At 39.9% G+C, this 20,303-nt stretch overlaps 1 protein-coding gene across 1 annotated transcript; it reads right to left on the bottom strand.

Annotated features, from left to right (window-relative positions):
* Positions 1 to 957: 957 nt before the first annotated feature.
* Positions 958 to 17,793, bottom strand: USP14 (ubiquitin specific peptidase 14). The gene is made up of 16 exons (XM_041477805.1): positions 17,760 to 17,793; positions 17,470 to 17,615; positions 16,922 to 16,954; positions 15,329 to 15,433; positions 13,584 to 13,687; positions 11,477 to 11,535; positions 9,499 to 9,629; positions 9,114 to 9,194; positions 8,302 to 8,381; positions 6,680 to 6,794; positions 5,281 to 5,346; positions 4,887 to 4,979; positions 3,791 to 3,919; positions 2,666 to 2,726; positions 1,897 to 2,004; positions 958 to 1,771 (listed from the first exon to the last, which is right to left on the bottom strand). Exons 1-16 carry the CDS (start codon positions 17,776 to 17,778, stop codon positions 1,620 to 1,622), a joined length of 1,482 nt encoding a protein of 493 aa, XP_041333739.1. The 5' UTR covers positions 17,779 to 17,793; the 3' UTR covers positions 958 to 1,619.
* Positions 17,794 to 20,303: the final 2,510 nt, after the last annotated feature.

The following is a 20,303-nucleotide window of genomic DNA, read 5'->3' on the forward strand; positions in this document are numbered from 1 at the left end:
TGATAGCTGTGAATTTCCAGCATGATTAGCTACCATGTCAAAAGAGAGTTCCTGCCTGCCATTGAGGGTTTCGTGCCTGCTGCCCCACTTCGCACTTAAGTGAGATTAGGAATTTGATTAGGGTGCTTCAGTGAAGGTTGGTAGGGGCAGAGATACAGGAAAATTATTGGCAATAATGGCCCAGGTCTTAGTTCCTGCTGCAGGTAGGGATTGTAGAAGGTATGAACTTCAACAGTTTCAGCAGGACTTGAGCATATTGTGAGTGGAGCTGTGCAGGTGTGACTGACAACTTCAGTGCTGGGAAGGCCGAGGATGACAGTGGGAGGATGTAGTCCCACAACGCAGCAACCAGGCACGGACACGATCCCTCCTTCCCCTGTAACAGGATGCAGAACAAGAATTTAACCCTGGAGGAGGCTGTAGTGTTTCTGCAGGGCCTGCAGGAACAGAGCCAGTACTGTCAGGGGCCTTCCTTAATGGGCAGAACTTGCAATGAAGCATCGTTCCACTTAAAATACAGCCCCAGGCCTTTGGTGTGCTCCCAGGTGATGCTGTGCCAGGAAGGTGGCACTGGAGTAACGATTGCAAGGCAGAAGAGCTATGTGTGACAGCCACAGCTGCTGCCAGTGTCCCCAGGGAAGGGTAAAGGACCCTTTCTGATCAAGGGAGGCACAGGCAAACTCAGCACCCTGCCAACAGAAGTGAAAGTATTTCTTACGAATGTGGAACAGCTCTTCCAGAAGGCACTGGGACACAACACTGGGAATCTGTACATCGAGGGGTGATGACATTGATAGTGCTTTTTAGGCTGTAGCCAGTGCTGAAAGGCTTTTTTTACAGCAGTCACACACATCCAGTTACTGCAGAAGGTCCTGTAAATAAGCAAAGCCCAGTTTTGCAGCCACCACACTGGACTTAGGTACTGAGTAATGAGTAACAGGACAGGAGACACATCCCTACAGCTTAAAAAAAAAAGTGACTTTATTCCATGACTGCTTTGAGACATTCATTAGTGGTGGCCCAAGAAGTGAAAACAAACTGACTACAGTACCAGGACAGGAGCTGTTTTTAATGGAGACACATTGTTGATCACAATTTATTCTGAAATCATGAGATGCCAGCAACAGAACAGACTGAATCAGCAGGTCAGGCTGGACAAATACTTGATTGTAGCCACAGCTGTTGGCTACGGGCAGCAGCACTGAGTTACACAACAAGGCAACGGTTTCTCTTCTACCTTCCTAACAGAACTGCCAGGTAAGGCAAAGGATGGACAGCTACTGAACTGTGGTATAAACCATGCAAGAGTAACAAATGTGAGAGTAGGTGTGTAATAAATACTTGATGACATTAGAGAAGAAGGAGGAGGAGAGGCTCATTAAAAAAAAAAATTATCTTCTGCAAGACATTAAAGCTATTTTAAGTATTGTCACCACCACAGTGGGCAGTCCAGTCCCATAGTGACTAATTGGTACATGGATCAGTTTTAAAACAATAGCCCTCTGCACATGAGAAGGTTTGAACAAATTATTTATCCACTTGCTAAAGCTCTGGGGTTAAAGAAGTGATCAGTAATCAACATTTATTTCACACCTAGGCAGAATGGCTAAAACGGAAGACTATTGTTCAGCTGCTTCTTCAACGACTTCAATTCTGCGAGGCCCGTAGAGTAGAACATAAGCTATATGCCAGTCTCCACCCCCAGATAACCTCAAAATGTCTTCAGGTGTAACAATGCTGACTTTGTCATCATCAAATTTAATCCATTCATCTGCAAGGAAAACAAGAGGATCGTTTGTAACTTAGGTGCATTAAATTGAAGCTTGCTTAACATCCCCTTTGCTGAAAGGAGCTGTGAAAAGTGGTTGGCAGGGCAATTTATTTATTATTTTTTACCTTGTTTCCTTTTAACCCAAGACACATAATGCCCAGAGGAACTTGATCTGCCTTGATGAGTTAGCACTGCCTGCAGGTCGTAATAGCCGCAATTGTTAGAGCCAATATCTGAAGGGGAAAGAAAAAGTAATGTTGAGTCCTGCTTGAACAGCTGCAGTGTTTTTAACAGCTCGCAGTCCAAAGATGCATCAGCCAGGCTGCAGCACCATAGCTGTGTGTGCAAAACCCCAGCTGCAAAACCACAGTACAAAACCACTGTGAACTAAAGCAGCAGCTCTCAGCCAGGAGACTCTCAGGAAACTGAAGATATTGTGCATTCTCATGAAATAAATACGTACCCATAAGAATTACTGATATAATGCACAGGGTGAGTGCTTTGGACTTCCAGGCTCCAAGCCCTCCCAAAACTGAGGCAACACCAGCACCACTACAGCACTTTTAGAAGTCCAGTTTAAGTTTTTGTTTGGAGTTCAGCCTTCTACCACACACTGACAAGACAGACAGCGTGCAAAACAACTGCACGTTACGTGCAAATGTCTTTTGATGTGCCTGTCTTCTATTATCACCGCTTGTCAGATGGATGGCAATTATGCCTTTCATTATCTCAACATTTTGGTTTACCTAATCTTTCCATTCCTGTCAGTCTTTGAAGATTAATTTTCAAAAGCATTAAAGAGACAGGCTTCTCAAAATAGTCCTACCATCAGGTACACTTAAACACAAGTAAATAGAAAGTTACTTTAAAGTAGATTTGATTCCCTGTACTCACCATCAGGAAAAGAAAATGGTTCATATTTAACTTCTTTCTGTGCACCATCACTTTTACTAGACTAAAAGAGAGAGTAAGTTGAATTAATGTGGAACAGTTTAATAAAAGCTCTAGCACAATCACATCAAATCCCAAGTCTCCATTAATTTAAGTACATTTCTAAATCCAGACATTTTTGTACAACTTGAAAGAAGTTCATTGCTGTATTTTTTAGGTGGACATGCTAACTTTTCTGAAGAAGACCAGTTTTAAAGCAAATACATAACCATTTTAGCACAACACTGCCTGCAGTGTTCACCCACAAGATTTATGGGTTTGTTTATGAAACAATTCTGCAATTGCAGATTTATTCCTTGGTGGGGGCTTGCTAGCAGCAGAAGTGGCAATAAGAAAATACCAGAGACAGACTCTCAGTGCCAATACATTCTGTTCAAAAATAGCACTCTTTCCTTGCTCCCATCTGTGTAAGAGGGGATGCAAGCCTTATCCAAATGCCTAAAAGAATTTGACATGAGTTAGGCCAGGAAAAATACCAGCAAACTTTAAAAAAATAGCTAAAACATGACAGTTTTAGCTCATTTGCATTTGTCTTTGTTAAAGACAGGGAAGTCAATCTTAGAATTATGTAGACAGGATAAGACATGAGACCATTTTCCAAGTTTTTACAGTGCTGACTTTAAGCTCTCTAGTACAACATGTACTCTAATTTTTACCAGTCAGGTACACAGCAGTGCCTTGTACAACCCTTTCCAGCTGCTGAGCAGGGAACAGCTTCCTATGCTCCACTGAAGAAGGGAGCAGCCACCAAAGAGTAATATTTGAAGAGAGTAATTTTGTGTAACTTACAGAAAACTTTTAGGCATAGCACTGACAAACAGAAGCGCTACGTTTTAATATATTTAATACCTGCTGTCTGACTACAGCATTTAACATTTCTCATCAAGCAAACACATCAAAGCAGATACTGTATTTTCATGAAAATACAGGATAAAAAGATCTAAAGCTCAATACCAAGGAGTTTGCTATGTAAGAAAATAATATATTAAGGGACATCAAGTTTTCTCTAGTCCTTATTAGTACCCCAATTTTAAATGTATGAATTAGTGAAAGTGTTAGAAGACTTACATTCTTTGGCTGTTGATTTACTTTTTTGTCTTCTAGATCTTTGAATTTTGATCGATAAGAAACCATTTTTTCCTGCAGGTCTGGCGTACACAGCTCGTACACATCCAACATAAGAGGAAATTTGACATCCTAGGAAGTAAAAAACAAAGATTTATTAACATGGTTTGGTACTCCACGTTAAAGCATTCTCTCATGGGAAGATAACACAATCAAATTAAATGCAACCCTCTTCAAACTGATGGCAACCTGACCTACTGGGATTCTGGTGACCATATTTACCAAAAGAGCTACAATGCTTTCACAGAAGAATGTCTAATTCACTATAAATTATTACCTTCAGCGCAGACTAATAAATCAGATTCGTTATTGTTAGCTGTCATACTTTTACACTATGGAAATACCTATACAGGCCTAAGGGAAAAGAAAAAAGAGGAATGACTGTACCCTGGCAAAAATGTTATTTTGTGCTATCCAAACTACCTTCTGAAATCGTTAACATGTACCTTCAATCCTGATTTCGTTTCCCCCTCTTGTAAGGAAGGAGCATCTATCATGATGCTCCTCGGGCAGCCTACGAGGTCTGTCGGCCACGGCCAACAGAAAGCAAAACCAGAACATTCAGCTGTTTGCAGCTGGTTCCTGCATTTGTCCATCAGAAAGCCAGACAACTAAAATAACTAATACAGGAAGTGTCTGACAGCATAAACATCTCTCATCAGAATTAGAACACTGTTCAGAGTTTGAAAGCATGGCCCTCTCCTTAGTTAAACGTTCTTCTCGGAACCACTAGTGAGAAAAGACCAAAAAACATCTTATTTACTGTCATGATATAATATTAGCAGTACTGGGACAAATTCACTTCTGCCCCTCACCTCCCTCCCCAGTCTGTCATTGGTAGTGTAGTTTGCCACACACCATCACAACTGGGAATAAAAGTACTTGGTACTTTGAGCAAATAAACTGCCCTCAATGTTTTTAAATGCAATTTAAAGGCAAACAACTTAGTAAGTAGTCTTCAAGTCCTCACAGTCTACCTTTAATAAAAACTCACAAAAAACGTAAAGAGGAATTAAACTTCAATATGCAGAAAACTTACCTTAAGAACTTTTGCATTCACAGATTCTTTCTCTTTGTAAAAAAATCTAACCATCTGAATAGTCAGGTATGCTGGCAAGCGACTAATTTTGGACTATAAAGAAAAAACAAATTAGAAAAAGCTATTACTTTAAATATTCACAGATTTTTTTTTTTACCTTAAACACTGGTCATCCTAAATTCTATTATGTCTATTCTGGGAATGTATTTGTACACAAACCCACAGGAATAAAACAAGGTCTCCTTTTTTGAAGCTCTGTCTTAAATTTCCTGGTAGTGGATACTCAGATGCTTTATAAACATAAATCACATGGTGTCACAGCAATAACTTTGTGGCTTGGAACAGAAAACTGACAATTAAAAGAATTGTAAAGAGGAAGGAAAGTACCACTCACAGATTTGATATAGAGTGCATTTCTCTGCAGTGTTGGAGAGAGTTTGGTGATTTCCTCCTGAAGACGCTGTTACAAGAAAAAGAAGTAACACATGTTCGTCATAAAACACAGCTTAGAGAAAAGCACAACAGGGGTAAACAAACCATAAACTAAATCTTGTTCTGCCAGTCTCTTCTGTTGCTGTCAGCCATTACAACACATAAGATTTTGAAATTCCTTGGCAGAAGGGACCATGCCCATTCATTCCTTCAGCTCCAGGCTCATTCCTGAGCCCTGACAACACTGAGTTTCTCTCTGCAGAAAATTTTGCCTCACAGGAGTAGAACTCACAATTGGATTTTATTATTAATTGTGTCTGGACTTGGTTACAAATGTACCATATCATGCTTGGAACACAATTGAAGAAAATCTAAATTTTCCTGTAAGATGAATATTTGCACATTTCTCAGCTCTCAGTCTCAAGCAGCCAGAGCTGCATCTAAACTGACAGCTGGCTTCTCCTAACAAAATTCCAGGAAAGACTAGCTTGGTTCTTAGTGTTGCAATTCTCTTGCTCCAGGCAATCTAGCATAAGAATTGTAGATTTCTTTTGGCCTGAAAGTGAACTTTCTTTTTTTATAGTTTTTTTTCATTTGTGAGTATTAGCTATTTTATCCTACTTTTCCTTCTAAATTCTGTTAGGAAAAAAAAAATAGAAGACAAAGAGATACAGAGATTATCTGAGAATCACACAACTTGGTTTTAGTCCTATACAAACCAGATCACTGCTCTAGTCTTACACAGTTACTACAAAGGTTTTACAGTAGCTCCTCTCCTTTCTACTTCAGACTCCCCAAAAAGCCCTTACAATTTCAAAATACAAACATACATAAAAATCACAGAGGAGTTCTAATTAAAAAAAGTTTGAGAATTATGTTATCACGGAAAATAACACCCCATTCAAAATCTGCAAAATCAAATTTAGTTGTTACATCATCTGGTGGGGTTTTATTTTGGAACCAAAATGCCACCCGACTTTCAAGCTGACTTTTTTGGACCTTTTTGGAACTGATTGCTGCATAAATCATGATACTGCTGAGTCTGGAGCGAAACCCAGCTGAAGAAACAAGGAGCAAATTGCCTTGCACTTGGTTACCTGCAAGGGGAAGACCACGTCAGGGTCCAGATAATGCTCTGCTGAACTCTGTTTGACATTAACATGCAATTCCCTTTCACAGCCATCTTCCCAATGAACACCAAAAGATTCCCGAAACTTTGTAAAGCTTGGACAGCAGACATCAATTCCAAGTCGCAGATTAAATACACTTAGAATTAAGTGCATTTAGGTCACTTAGAATTTCAACTGAAAAATATGCAGGCCATTTAGAATTTCAATTCAATAAAAGTTGCAATAGCTTACCAATTTTAGTCCTGTAAACAGGTATTTCACTTCTTGATTGATAAAGCAGCTAAGCTGAAGGAGATTTTCCTTTCCTTTAGTAACTTCTTCTTCTTCGGCTTCTGTACATTTCATGCTTCACAAAATTAAGGAAAACCATCATGCACCAAGAGCTGAACTACTACTCTAGTGAAAAGAACATGCCAGGCAGCACAGCAATTTAGGTAATGATGTGCTTGTGTAGACAGTACTTTTCCTTCTCATAGCACAAAAATGATTTGAAGGAGCCCTTCCTTCAGACCAATCTGTTCCTTCGTGGCTAAGGACACGGGACAGCAGGGGCAGACAGCACACCAAAAAAATAAAAATAAGTCTTTGATCACCATTTAAGCTGAGGCCTGCTTTTTCTTTCTTCTCCCCCATCACCACCCAAGCCCCAGGACACAGAACACATTAACTGGCTGCCAACACCCTGTTACAAAGCTCTCCTGCAACATTACACTCCATTGTTGCTTATGATTAATAAAGTTCTTCTATGCTGCTGGCCAGGCTTCCTGCTTCTTTCAACATGCAGAGCCTCCTTTCTCTGCCTTGTATCTGTCCTCTTCACTGAAATAAAATTAATTCCTTCGTTATTTTCTACACAATGCTTTTAATTGTTCTGTCCATCCTCTCATCTTTTCATAGTTCTAGCCCAATGCTTTTCTCTCATCTATCTCCTTCCAACCAGGTATTTTTCTGACTGCAGCTATTCTACAAATGCTGCTGTAATTACACTTAGAAAGTCTAAAACTCTTCTAACAAGTCTTCTTGCTGATACTGGTCTATGCATTATTCCTCTTAGGTACATATTCCAAGACTCCCAACTATTTTAAGGACAACAAACATCACAGTAGAGGGAGAGAGATGCAAGATTCTTACCTTAAAAAAGGCCTTTATTCCTCATTACTACCAAGCCATGAGATACAGTACCTCATCTAAGGGCATGTTTCCTTATTTCAGACAAGCAAAATGCACAGTGTATAATTCTTTCTAAAAGTGGTGCTCAGTTTGATGACAGCCAGGATTTTGGGGTGGAGAAATGGGAAAAGAGTAATATTTGCCATGACATGTGTGCCCCATGTGGTAATATCCTCTTTTTCTTGCTATAAAGAATCACTAGAAAGCTGTCAGCTGCATTTGTTTCTTACTCATACAACTGTGGACACCTACTTTATTTCTTAAGAAATCAATCAAGCTACCTTTTGTACATCTTTTAGTATACCAGGTATGTCAGCAACACACCCATACAAGCCAAAAAAGCTGATTTAGGACAACAATTACTTTTAGATGGATAAAGCATGTCAGCACCCTTGAAGCTGGTAAGTACCAATCTTCTCTGGAAAGGATATGTGCTGTTGAAATTCAACAAGGGCTTTTTTTCCTGCATTACCATTCCTTCTCCCCACATCATCCTCTCTCTCAAAGCATATCCAATCTTAAAGTTAAGTTTTGTGTACTCCTGCATAACATCATGACCCTCTTCCCCAACCTACACCTTCATTTTCCATACTATTCTGAACAATGCTTTTCATCCTCCCTGAACTCAACTGCTAAAGTGTGAAATCCTCGTTGTTTATGTCTTGCCTTAGTCTTTAGGATACGCTGTTTCAAATTCAATGCTGAAGAACTGATCAATTAAACTCTTCTTTTTAGAGGATGCTGCTGTAGCTCCAGAGTCTGTCTGTAAAACAAAATCTCTTATGATGTAACTTTAAATACAATGTAAATAGTCTTCTCTACAGACAAAATCATTTATTTAGATTCTTTAAAGCCTACTCCTTCATCTTTCTATAGGTGCATTTCTCCTAGTCAGTCAATCTTCTTACACAGCATAAAAGTTTCAAAATAAATATGCTTATAACATGCTGCTAAAACCAACCTGAAGCCCATTAACAAGCAAGATCAAAAATTCATAAATCACTGGCCCCTTAATTTAAATCCATCTTAAGTTTCAGGATAGTTTTCCAAGGCTCTGCCAAAACTCTCCAGAAATCAGTTTACAGAGAAAAGAGAAAGCTGTTCTGGTAAAATCTCAGCAAAACCTTTGAGCAATTTCTTGTATCAGGTTAACAGTTAAAGTTAAAACTGTAGCATGCTTTTTTCAGAAAAAAAAAAAAAAAGTTCTCATGTGTTGAATTCACAGGTTATCAGGGCCAGCTGCCACATACATGAGAGGGGGTCCCCACTAGCTTGGTGCAACACTGCCTTACACAGCCCTAAGGGCAAGGTTTCTTTTAGCACACTCCACTGCATCACTGACAGCACCATGGCAGCATTATGCTGATCAGAGACACCAGAAAGCAATTTCACTATTCCAGACATATGTTAAAGAACTCACAAACAGATAATACTTAACAAAACATATGTGAAATACTATAAATCCTTATTCTGGTTAGAGTAAGACTACAATTACCTCCATAATTGTATCACCTTCTATGCCTTCCAACTTCTGCTGTAGTACCCTCATCATTTGCACCCAGCACTCATTGGCATCCTAGGAAGGGAGCACAACATTAAATCTGACTACAAGCACTATGATTTAGTAACATTAAACCCATCAATTATAAAGCCAAACATGATGATTCCTTAACTAAGAATTTCTCCCAATTCCACCATGTATTCTCAAAATTAGCACTTGATATTACGTTCAACTTCTATGCAACTTTTCTTCAGAAAAAACACCCCACTTCACTGGGAGTAATTATTTTCACAGGAGAAGGAAAGTCTTAAAACATTCTTGTTCTCAACTTCTAACATACTGTAGAATTTTAAACAATAAGCTAATAATTGGTCTTTACCTGTTGAAGGTACTGGCCTTGATCTCCTTTCTCTGCAAACTGTGGGAAGGCCATATGTAAAAACTGCAGGAGAATGATAGGTGGGATACTGGAGGAAGTTTTATCCATGGAATCAAACAAGTCTCTAAGAGCTTGAAGAAAAAGTGAATGCTTTGAGAAGTGAAAAAACAATTCAAACATGGCAGGAAGTGTAAAAAGAACAGTAAAACAGCAACAACATTTAAAGACTGATCATTTAACAGTGTCAAATTTGATCTTTCCAAAGCAGAACCAAATTTTCCAGGTGGCATAACAGGTGCACCTATGATCTCCTTTCTGAACACAACTTGGAAAGCATAAAGATGGCAATTCTGAGAATTTGGCACATATTGCCTTGCCTTTCCTGGCTGCTAACAGGGGAAAAAAAATAAATTGAGCAATTAAGATTTTGTTTGGAATACATCTGAGGAACAACTTTTTCACAAAAGAAACCAGCAGGCATTCACAATCTTTCCTCTAGAGCAACTTAAGTTTCACCAGCTACCAGGAAAAAGAACTTTAATAAAATATCTAAGAAATACCTATGCTTAAGACTCAGGAAAACAAGTATGTGTATGCATATGTGCAGAGAGCTCGTAACTATGTGCAATCCAATGAATGATACTGACTGCATGACAACACACATGGCTTTCTTTTTTATCCCATACTCTAGCACATGTTTTATCTACCCAAGTTACAGCATTTTAAATCCACAGATCACTTCAAAGGTACCTGTTAATCCTCACAACAACCCTGTGAGGTAGGCAACAATCTGCATGGTCACTAATTTATAAGTGAAGAGACTAATGAATTGTTCTCTCCAGTAAGTGAATATAGGTAAGATTACAGGGAACCAAGGTCAGTTGCTTCCTCTTTTAGAAATGTCTTCACTGACCTTGATAAGAGGTGCAACTGATATGACAGAGCAATTTAAAAAATAAAATGCCATAAGTGTCATGCAGGAGTTCCTGAACAGCTCAGCACCCAAGAATTAACTACAAATTACTTAAACTATTAAAATTCCTAAGAAGCAGAGCTGTCACCTTAAAAAGAAAACGAGGGACACGAAGTAAAGGCAGTGAAAAGGGGAGGGGCAGGCATGGCTGTATAGAGTAACCATTGAACTTACCACCCCAAAATTCGATCAGCAGGCATACCCACAAACTGGACCTTTCCTTCCTTATATTGTTTTGTTTTTCCTTAAATGGACTGGTAGAAATCCCAGTGTCCTGGCCCAGCATCTTAGTGGGGCAATGAAATAGAGTAAAAAAAGAAAAAGCGGACAAGTAGTACCCTTGTTCAAGTGTAAGGGGTCTAACTAGAACTCTAGTTAGAGCTTGAAGATACGGGGCCACCGTGAGCTCCCACAGTGTGAGCACCCAGACCACCACAACAAAGAGTAACTTCTGCTTTGAAGACTCTCCTTTCCATTCCAGTTAAGAAATCTGGATCTTTAGGGCAGAGGCCAAGACCACTGATAAAGCATCAGTTTCCATCATAATAATGCTCAGCCAATAAATCATGCTAAAAAACACCAATGAAATACATATCCCCAGGAGTAGGGTGTTAGCCTACCACCACATGAAACAAAGAACTTAAGTTTTTCTACACAAAGCGATCAAATCAATAGATGGATGGATGAAATCTGCCTTAAGAAGTTCCAATTACTTCATGCCTACATGTAAAACAATTAAGAGATACAAGTTGTTTCTATCTAAACCTAGTCTGAAGTATCTTTTCCTTAGCCTGCAGCCTGACAATGTGCAGAGATAAATGCCTTGCAGGCAGGGGCAGAACAACCTTTAAAGACAAAATGAATCCTCCAGTGCCAGCAGATCTGACATTCCTAAGGCATATGCACTAAAGAACAATACACAGAGTTTTAACTGCAAATTTCATCTGCAGCTAGCAGGAAATCACACACTTGTCTAAAACCCTGTTTTCTACTCTAAACACCAACCTGCAGTAATGTATTGAGCAGAGGCCATTTCTCCTGAAGCTCTTAAGGCACCACCATACCTAAAAGGGAAGAAAAATAATTTGCATGCAATTAAACACAAATAGGAATGACAGCCAGGTTTTTGAAGCAGGCAGCAACTGGATTCATTTAAAGGAAATCTATCACCAAGCCAGAAGTAACCAAAGGTAAGATTCACTCACATTTGCGTCAAAGTTTCAGCTACTTTGCAAGTATGGAAGCAAAGGAAAACGGGCATCTTTCAGACAGTAAAGGCAGCCCAAGAAGTCTGGCTACATCACTGCTGCTTCCCTAATCCTTTTGCCTCAAAGACTCATTTTATTTTTAAAGAAACTGAGGAAGTCTAAACACAAGCTATGCCATTTCTGAAACATTTGCCATGGCCTCTTCAGATACATGGAAAAAAACACCTTCAAGGATAGATGGCAGATGAAATGCACACAAGCTTGCTTCCTCCCTCCAAAGCAGAAGCAAAACAGTGAGAGATGAGATGTTTTCTTGGGGGAAGTATTTCCTACACCAAGAAGGCATGGGAGTCCACCTGTATGACAAGAACTTACCACCCTTCTTTGAATTCCTAATTTAGCAGCTGGATGAGGAACAGATGGACTCCCCAAAGCCTTCAAGCTAAAGGAAGATCTCACGTATTCTCTGAACTTTTGACTCTGAAATTCTGACCATTGCTAGATGATGAGCAGGAAACTCTCCCCTGACATGCTACAGAACAGGGAGGAGTTCCTTGGGGAGATCAGCAGAGCAGGCTGCGAGGGAAGAAGCTTAACAGCTTTCCCAAGTGAGTCCTTTCACACCTCTCCCACTGCCATGCACCCTATAGCCTTCCAGGCTGTCATCAAGCAGGGAAGACCAAAAAAAGGCTAAATCTCCAGGGAAAAACAGAGCTTGAATCCGAGTGTGAATCTGACTTCCCACAGACAATACGGCCACATCTTGTATTGCAGTCTGCCAGTTGCATGGGCTACATTTTGCTTTTTTGGTATGTTAAATTTGTCCAATATTCAGATTCAGCGCCATAACTCAAAGAGTCTTTCACATGGAAAGAAGCAGACTTTCCAAAAATGCTAACACTGATAGTGTTTTTATTTTTCAATAAAAACCTTGAAACCAAATTTCTGTACTTCACGAGTAGTTCTCAGTGCTTAATAATTAAGGTTCACCTGCTAACAGAATGAAAAACTGTTTATACCTATTTAAATAAAAAGCGATTCTGTAATACAGAATATCCAGCTGGGTACCACGGAATCAAGAAAGCAGTGCATTTTAAAGGAATTAAATTAACCCTAAGACGGGTTAATTATGCTCTACCTAATTCTCACTTTTTAAAAATACTCATTGTTTTCTCATTACAATTCATCTGGAGGACAAATTCAGGCCACATTGGCCGGTATTCTTTTTTCCTTCAATATTCATAGCTTTCAAGTTTCTTGTATATTCCTTATGAAAAAAAAAAAAAACAAAAAACAACCAACCAACCAAAAAAAAAATCCACTAGCTATTTTCACATTTCAGTCTAGAACAGCAAAAACAAACAAACAAAACCAGAAAAGTTAACCTACAATCAGAAAAAACTAGCAAACAAAACAAAATTCCATGAAGACATGTCTTAGAACTTCCTGCTGTACCTGCAAGTAGCAAATGTCAGAATTTCTCAGCTGAAAATACTGTGCAATAGAGCCATTGCAGGAAATATTCCTCAAAGGAACAGGACTTCCATATGATTCTTTTATGTAGAACAGGACCATAAAAACTAACAGCAAAAAAAACAGGGTTAAGAGTTCAGTAGCTTATTTTAGAATTCTAAACTGGTCTTGATAGGAACTACTTTCTAGCTAAGCAAAACACATTCTCTCTATTAAAAGCCAGTTCCAAGAAACACAAAGCCTTAACTTCTTCATTAAAGTACACACACAGCCACAGGATAAACTTTAATTGATCATTCTGTTAATCTTGAATAGACCTAAAGAGTAATAGATTGTCATGATAATCTATACCAGTATTAAGATGACCACTCTGCAAAATATCTACTTCATAAGCTAAAGGAAACATTTTTGTCATGGTATTTTTGTCCTACCTTTTAAGGGCCTCTTTCACTTCTGGCACTGAGCGGATACACTGAACCGTAGCATTCATGTAGCAAGTGTTGCCAAGGTTTGTCAATCCACATGGCAATTCCATCTACCAAAAAAATTCACAAGGGTGCTTGAAGGTCAGAGAGAAGTGGCAACCATTTCTGCACAAATGCTATAATGTGACATTAACGTCTAAGCACATGAATTATGCATAAAACCTGGACTATTCCGTCAAACGTTATATGAAGATTTCCAGATCCACTTTATGATTATATTTATCATTACACCATTTGATACTTTTAGGGAACATTCAGGAATGCTTTGGGGTTTTTTCTGTGCATGTTGAGTTTAATGAATATGTTCTTCAAGCATGCAATTATTCAGAAAGTTCAACTATAATCCCATTCAAGTTTTGACCTTAAACTTCTACTTCTGTGAAATTTCCACATGAATACATTTGTACAAAACACTGATGTTTTAATTAGAATCAGTTTTCAGTAAAACTCTGAAAATTATGGAGTTCATAGTTGGAAACAAAAGCACTGTTTAAACTCCTCTCCAGAAATTTGCAACAGGTCATTAATCTGATCTTTTCAGGCAACTTGTGAATTTACGACGTTTTGACCAATATGAAGGCCAACTAATAATAAGCTAACCAGTTGCAGAAATAACTATAAATCACCATGTAATAGAATTTTTCTTTCTTTTTCTTTAATCCTGAATACTTAGGTATTTGTCAGGGAAAACCACAAAGTTTAATGAAACTGAAGTAGTACTGCATACTAATATCAACAAATTATTTTAGGAAGAGAGAACTCATTCATCATATCTCACAAGTGAACACATGCACTGCAGACAACTGAATTTTGATGTGTAACAAAATTTCCATGTGACCAACTTTTTTATCTGACAGTGAAATCATGCCCTTGCTTGCCTGTCAGTTATCTCAATGTCTCTGTATGGGGTTACTCCAAAATACATAAATACCCTTCACCTGCAGGTGGCCTGGAAAGCACTAAATCCTGAAGCACAAACCCAGTGCTGAACTACGGATCCTTTTTCATACAGACATGCATAGAAGTATTTCTGTTCTGCATGCACAGCTGACAGCAATCATGCAACTGTTAAGTATGACAAAACTTGCAGTTCAAATGACTGGTGAGAAAATTAAGGCTTTCAAGTTGTATAAAAGGAAATTCAGGAGTTACTTCATTAAGAAAATAATAATTATGCTCTTTCAGACTTTACTTCCACAAAGCAAAACACTTGTGTCAAACTTACTTTCGTTAGTTGACTCAATACTAGTAACATGGATACTAGTAACATGGACAAACAAAACCCCAAATACACCCCACCCCAAAACAAACCCTAGTTTCTCCTCACAGATATGAAAGAAGCGGGAAATAATTTTGCATATCTAAGAGGCCTTGTTTAGACAAAGTACAGGACACTGATGCAGTAAGGGCAATACAACTTCATCTTTAAAAACATCAGCAATGCTATTTTTAGAAAATCTACTAAGCTGCCTGCTCAAAGGAAAAACAGCACTATTTGTATGACTTTTAAATTAAATCTCAGATTTCTTTTCACTGCTCCCAGTTCGGTCATCGATGTGAATTTGTGATTCTTGGTGAAGATACTAAACAGACACTACAGTTTCAAAACCCACTTTTAAGCAACTGCAAGTATTTAAAAACTTGCCATTACTCGAAGGTTTACCAGAAACTGAAGTTGTAAACATGCTTACAGCTGAAGCCAACTGCTCCTCTGTCATGTCCTCCACGAAGATGGGGCGAGCAACCGGCTCTTCTGGAAGCGCGTCGGCGGAGCCCATCATTAGTAAGGTCATCCCCTTGAAACACAGTGAAAGCAGCAATGAATGGCTTGGGACAGTTATTTCCACTCAAACCCTTAAGCTCTTAACATACTTCAGCTATTTCCCCAAAAATAAACACAGCTGATTTATTTATTTATCTCTTAGTTTAACAGAACCAATACACTGCACTACCGTGACTGCAGGGCATGCCTCAATTCCTCATATCTAGGAAGTACCTATTGGGAACAACTCCACAGAATTATCCATGGTAGATGTTTCCACTGAAATGTCTGGTGAGGCTGGTGAGCTGGCCTGGCAAGTTCTGGGTTAAACCAGTTGAAAAGTGAAAAATAACCTAAGCTACCACATCAGTTTAGACATGAGAACTAACATTTATGGGGTAAAAAAAAAAAAGTCAATCAGGTTTCCATGCTTGCTGAGCTAGCATAATATGAAAACGAGTCTTTTAGCATTCAACAGGAGCACATCTACACAATAAGATCTGTCAAAGAGGAGAAAATTACTATCTGGAGTCTTGAAACATACAGTGCTAAGGAAAAGGATGAACAACAGAATGAAGAGAATGAAGAGAAACTGCTTTGACAGTGTAAATAAATCCCTAGAACTTGTATATAACATTATTAAAATGAATAAAAGCAGCTATTATCACAACCACATGCAGAAAAAGACAAGAATATTATGTACTCCATCTTTTGCTGAATAACTTTGCTACAATAGCTGCAGCTAGAGGCTGCTAACAGATGCTTGCAAACTAGTTACAAGGGTAAGAGCAATGCTCCCTAATTCAAGCTGCCCGGTGAAGAACTGGAATCAAATCTGTAAAGCTGCTACAAGAGGTTACAAGAGACGTACAGTAACGAAAATGACACAAAAAAAAAACCAACAGAAACCTGTGGGATTCCCTGATGCAATATTATACCGGCAAGCAACATAAACACAAACACTTTCTGTTTTCTTTTTGAACTAGCCGAAGGTATGAATTACCATTACTAATGGCTTTGTTTAAAAACAGCACTGTTTAACAGAGGAGAGCACATTTCAGCAGGCTGGTAAAAAAGGACTTAAGCAGAGGTGTAACTTCAGCATCACCAAAACATCTGTCCCTGCTGGCGATGTGCAAGGACAAAGGTCTGGAGACAGTGCCCAGGTTCACCAGATCTCTCTAAACATCATCACTTATTTTTATGGTCACAGATAAAACAGCATTGTTCTGATCCAGAACATTTATTGTCAGGAATAAATAAACATATGCACTCAAGTACTCCAGAAAAGACAGTAAGAGCTCCCTACTGATGCAAAAAAAGAAGTTTTTTAAAAAATCAATGATGAGACCTTTCTAAGCATGCTTACATATGACATCGATAAAATTATTTTTCATCAAGGTATAACTTTTTGAGATAGCACTGCCCATTCAAACAGAAACAGCAAGCACTTTCAAGTCTTTCTTTAAATGCCAAAATAAAAAATCAGAATAGTAAAATTTAGTTACTGCTCAGAACTTACATTCTTTATTTTTAGGTTTCCCCAGTCATCATCCTGTGAAATAAAAGAAAAGACAAGCTAATTATCTTGTAGCAGGTATTTTCATTAATATTAATCACATTTCTAAATATACAATTGTGTTTCATCCAAGGTTACACAACATTAACTATTTACATGTTATCAAGTCTTGTCTGACTAAAACAAAAAGCAGCCAAGTTGTGTTTTCAATAAGGTTTCTCATGTGTTGCTCAACACTGCTTAAATGTAAGCAACTTTTTGCAGCAAAATTGCCTATGTCTCATTACACCACTAAGTCTCCAGCAGAGAAGCACCCAAGAAAATTCTATTAAACAAGCTAGAAAGAAAAAACCTGCATTCAGATTCTGAACATAAAAAAGTAACAAAAAAAAAAATCTCCCACCAAGCTGTGTTTTGTATAAATAAGTCAAGAAGTGCAGTCAGTTTAACACATACAACCAAAGATCTTCCGGAGGAACACCCAGAAACATCGTCACTGTTCATGTTAACACATAACAAAGTTAGACATAATATAAAAAATTGATTTCTACCTTCAGAGTTCCTCCTTTAACCATAACCTTCTGTCTGGCTGGCTGAACTCCAGTCAGTGCAAATAACTGGGCTTTGAAGACCATCGGAGGTTCATCAGTGTTCAGCTCCACGCCATCAAATTTCTCTTTTCCCCATTTCACATTCACTGCAAACAAAATGTTTTGAAACTTGATTATTTCCTAATACTTAAGAATGCAATTACCAAGATTACCAAGACTTCATACAGTCTCAAAATATTCTATTTTCAGCTCTTAAAATTGTCAATAATGAAGCCAGGGAACACCCTTACTATATGGCACCTCATCCATCAGAACATACTACTTCCAGCAGGTCTAAAAATATCTGAAAAACAAGTCTAAAGTAACTTATGTACTGAGAAACTCTGCAAGCAGTGTGTCTAACAGCACAAGAAACCCTTTAGTGGGTCTTCAGAAAAGCAGCTGGGAACTAATTCTCCCATTCTCTTGGCACTGCTTGCTGCAAACAACTGAACTTTCTGAAGGAAGTTCAGAGGTGCGATTCCAGCTCAGTTATCCACAGGACTTCCGTTCTCCTTCAGAGGAAAACAATACACTGTTCTTTAAAAGCAAGGCTACTGACCCCAGTAAGGGTGCAGGACTGGAATTAGGAAGCAAAGTGAAATTTGGTCACAAAAAGTGTAAACCTTGATGCAGGAAATGGGATCATTAGCAGAAACGGGAGGCAGAATGGCACAATGGAATGTTAACTTCACTTCGGTGAGGTTAGTAATGACCACGAGCAGACAAAAAATGCCTGGAATAAGCTGTGTGCCTCTACAGTGACCAGAACAGTGACACACCTTTGACCACTTCCAAGAACTAACACAGGTACATAAGGCTTCCTTAGCAAGCTGAGATTTTACTGAAAATCTGTAAAATACAGCATGCAGCAATATCCTAAATGCACAGTAAGCAGCTGAAATACCAGACTTTAGGAAAGCCACATTCTTCTACCTCTGCTTTGGTTTTACATAAATATATTACAGCAACCATACCTTTTCAAAACACAAAGCCCTTAGAAGTCATAATTTTGAAAACTCTTCCAAAAAGGTTCAGATTTCAGATGTATGCTTGTGATGCGTAGTATCACAGAATAATCAAAAGCAAGTCTAAATGAGCTAGACTAAATTCATCTACAAAGGAACTCAAATGACCAACTTTTCAGTATTTCTAATAGAAAGCATCTTCTATTTTGCCCAACGTTCTGATTTTTTTAAAAACACATTTATTATTTTGCATATTCAAGATCTACAAAGCACAAGACAACCCACTCAGTCACTGAACAAGTCAGCTGCACAGACTTTTGGGTTTTGAATTTTTGAACAGTCATGCTTCCACTGCTAAATATGCACAAGAGTTAGCAATTATTAATCTGTAGTGTCGCTGGTTTTGACAATGCAGCACTCAAGAAGAAGAATGGAAGAGCATGACTGTCTTCTCTTCAGAGATGGCAACCAAGACTTCGTGCAAAACAAAAGAGAAACTCGTTAATTTGAAAACAGTGAAAAGTATGAAAAAGGAAGAACATATTTTCCCTGCTGATCAGAAAACACAGCATATACGCTTCACAGAATGGGTCAGGTTGAAAGGGACCACAGAGGGTCATCTCATCCAACCTCGCTGCTCAAGCAGGGTCATCCCAGAGCACAAGCCACAGGACTGTGCCCAGACTATTCCTGAACATCTCCAGTGAGGGAGACTCCGCTAGATTTGGATGAGTTCAAGAAAAATCATTAAACTGACATAAGGATCCCGGTGTGCTAACCACAGCCAAAACAAGCTGTGTACTGAGGCTGCATACAACCTAAAAACCTGAAAAGCCCAAATAGGCCAAATCTGTGAGATATTATCAAGGCAGTTACTGGTCCCAGAAGTGTCACTGGCGGCTTTGTTCTTACAGTCTTCCATGGAAACCTTTCCTTTCAGCAGGAAGGGCCAGCAGGATGAGGTACAATTTAAGAAAGCTTTAATTTTAGGTTTAGGCTAGACATTAGGAAGAATTTCTTCACCGAAAGGGTGATTAGACACTGGAACATTCCGCCCAGGGAGGCGGTGGAGTCACCATGCCTGGCGGTATTTGGGAAAGGGCTGGATGTGGCATTCAGTGGATGTGGCCCTGCTCTAGCTGACATGGTGGTGCCTGGTCAAAGGTTGGACTTGGGGTTTTCCAACCCAACGGAGCCTGCAGGATATAATGGATTTCAAAGAGCGGAGGCAGACACACCTGGAAGGCGCAGATGGCTCACCAGAGGGACAGCACCAGGCCTCTTTTAGCAGGAAGCCAGAGCAAACCGAGACAGGGCAGTGCCGCGGCACGGCGGCCCGCGATTGACACCCGCCCTCCCGCCAGCAGGGCCCGGCCAGCGCTGCCTCCCCGCTTCCCTTCCCGCCTCCCCGCCCCCCGCCCGGGCCGCGCCTCCCGGGCGCTCCCGCCGCCGGCCGGGCCGGGATGGGCGCGCACGTGCGAGCCGCTCGGGGTCTCATTCAAACCAGCCCCCGGGATGACGCTGCAAGCGCGGCCGAGCGGCGGAAGCGGGGCGGGAGCACTGCGCGCGCACCGCCGGAACGGGCGGGGCCGGCGGCGGGAGCGGGCCCGGCCTGGATCGTCGTATCTCTGCGGGGCCTGGGCACAGCGGTCCGGGTTGGCGTCTGGAACGGGCCCGAGCGCCAGGATGAGGTGCAGGCGGTGCTGGTGCCGCGGGCAGGAACGTCGGTGTGGAGGGGGCAGGGCTGGAGCGAGAGTGTGTCCGGTTCTGGGATCGCCGGTGCAGCAGAGACAGGAGCTCTGGAGCGGGCAGCAAAGACGATGAAGG

This window comes from Pyrgilauda ruficollis, unplaced genomic scaffold (assembly GCF_017590135.1).
Source record: "Pyrgilauda ruficollis isolate IOZ18807 unplaced genomic scaffold, ASM1759013v1 scaffold41, whole genome shotgun sequence".
Classification (NCBI taxonomy): Eukaryota; Metazoa; Chordata; class Aves; order Passeriformes; family Passeridae; genus Pyrgilauda; species Pyrgilauda ruficollis.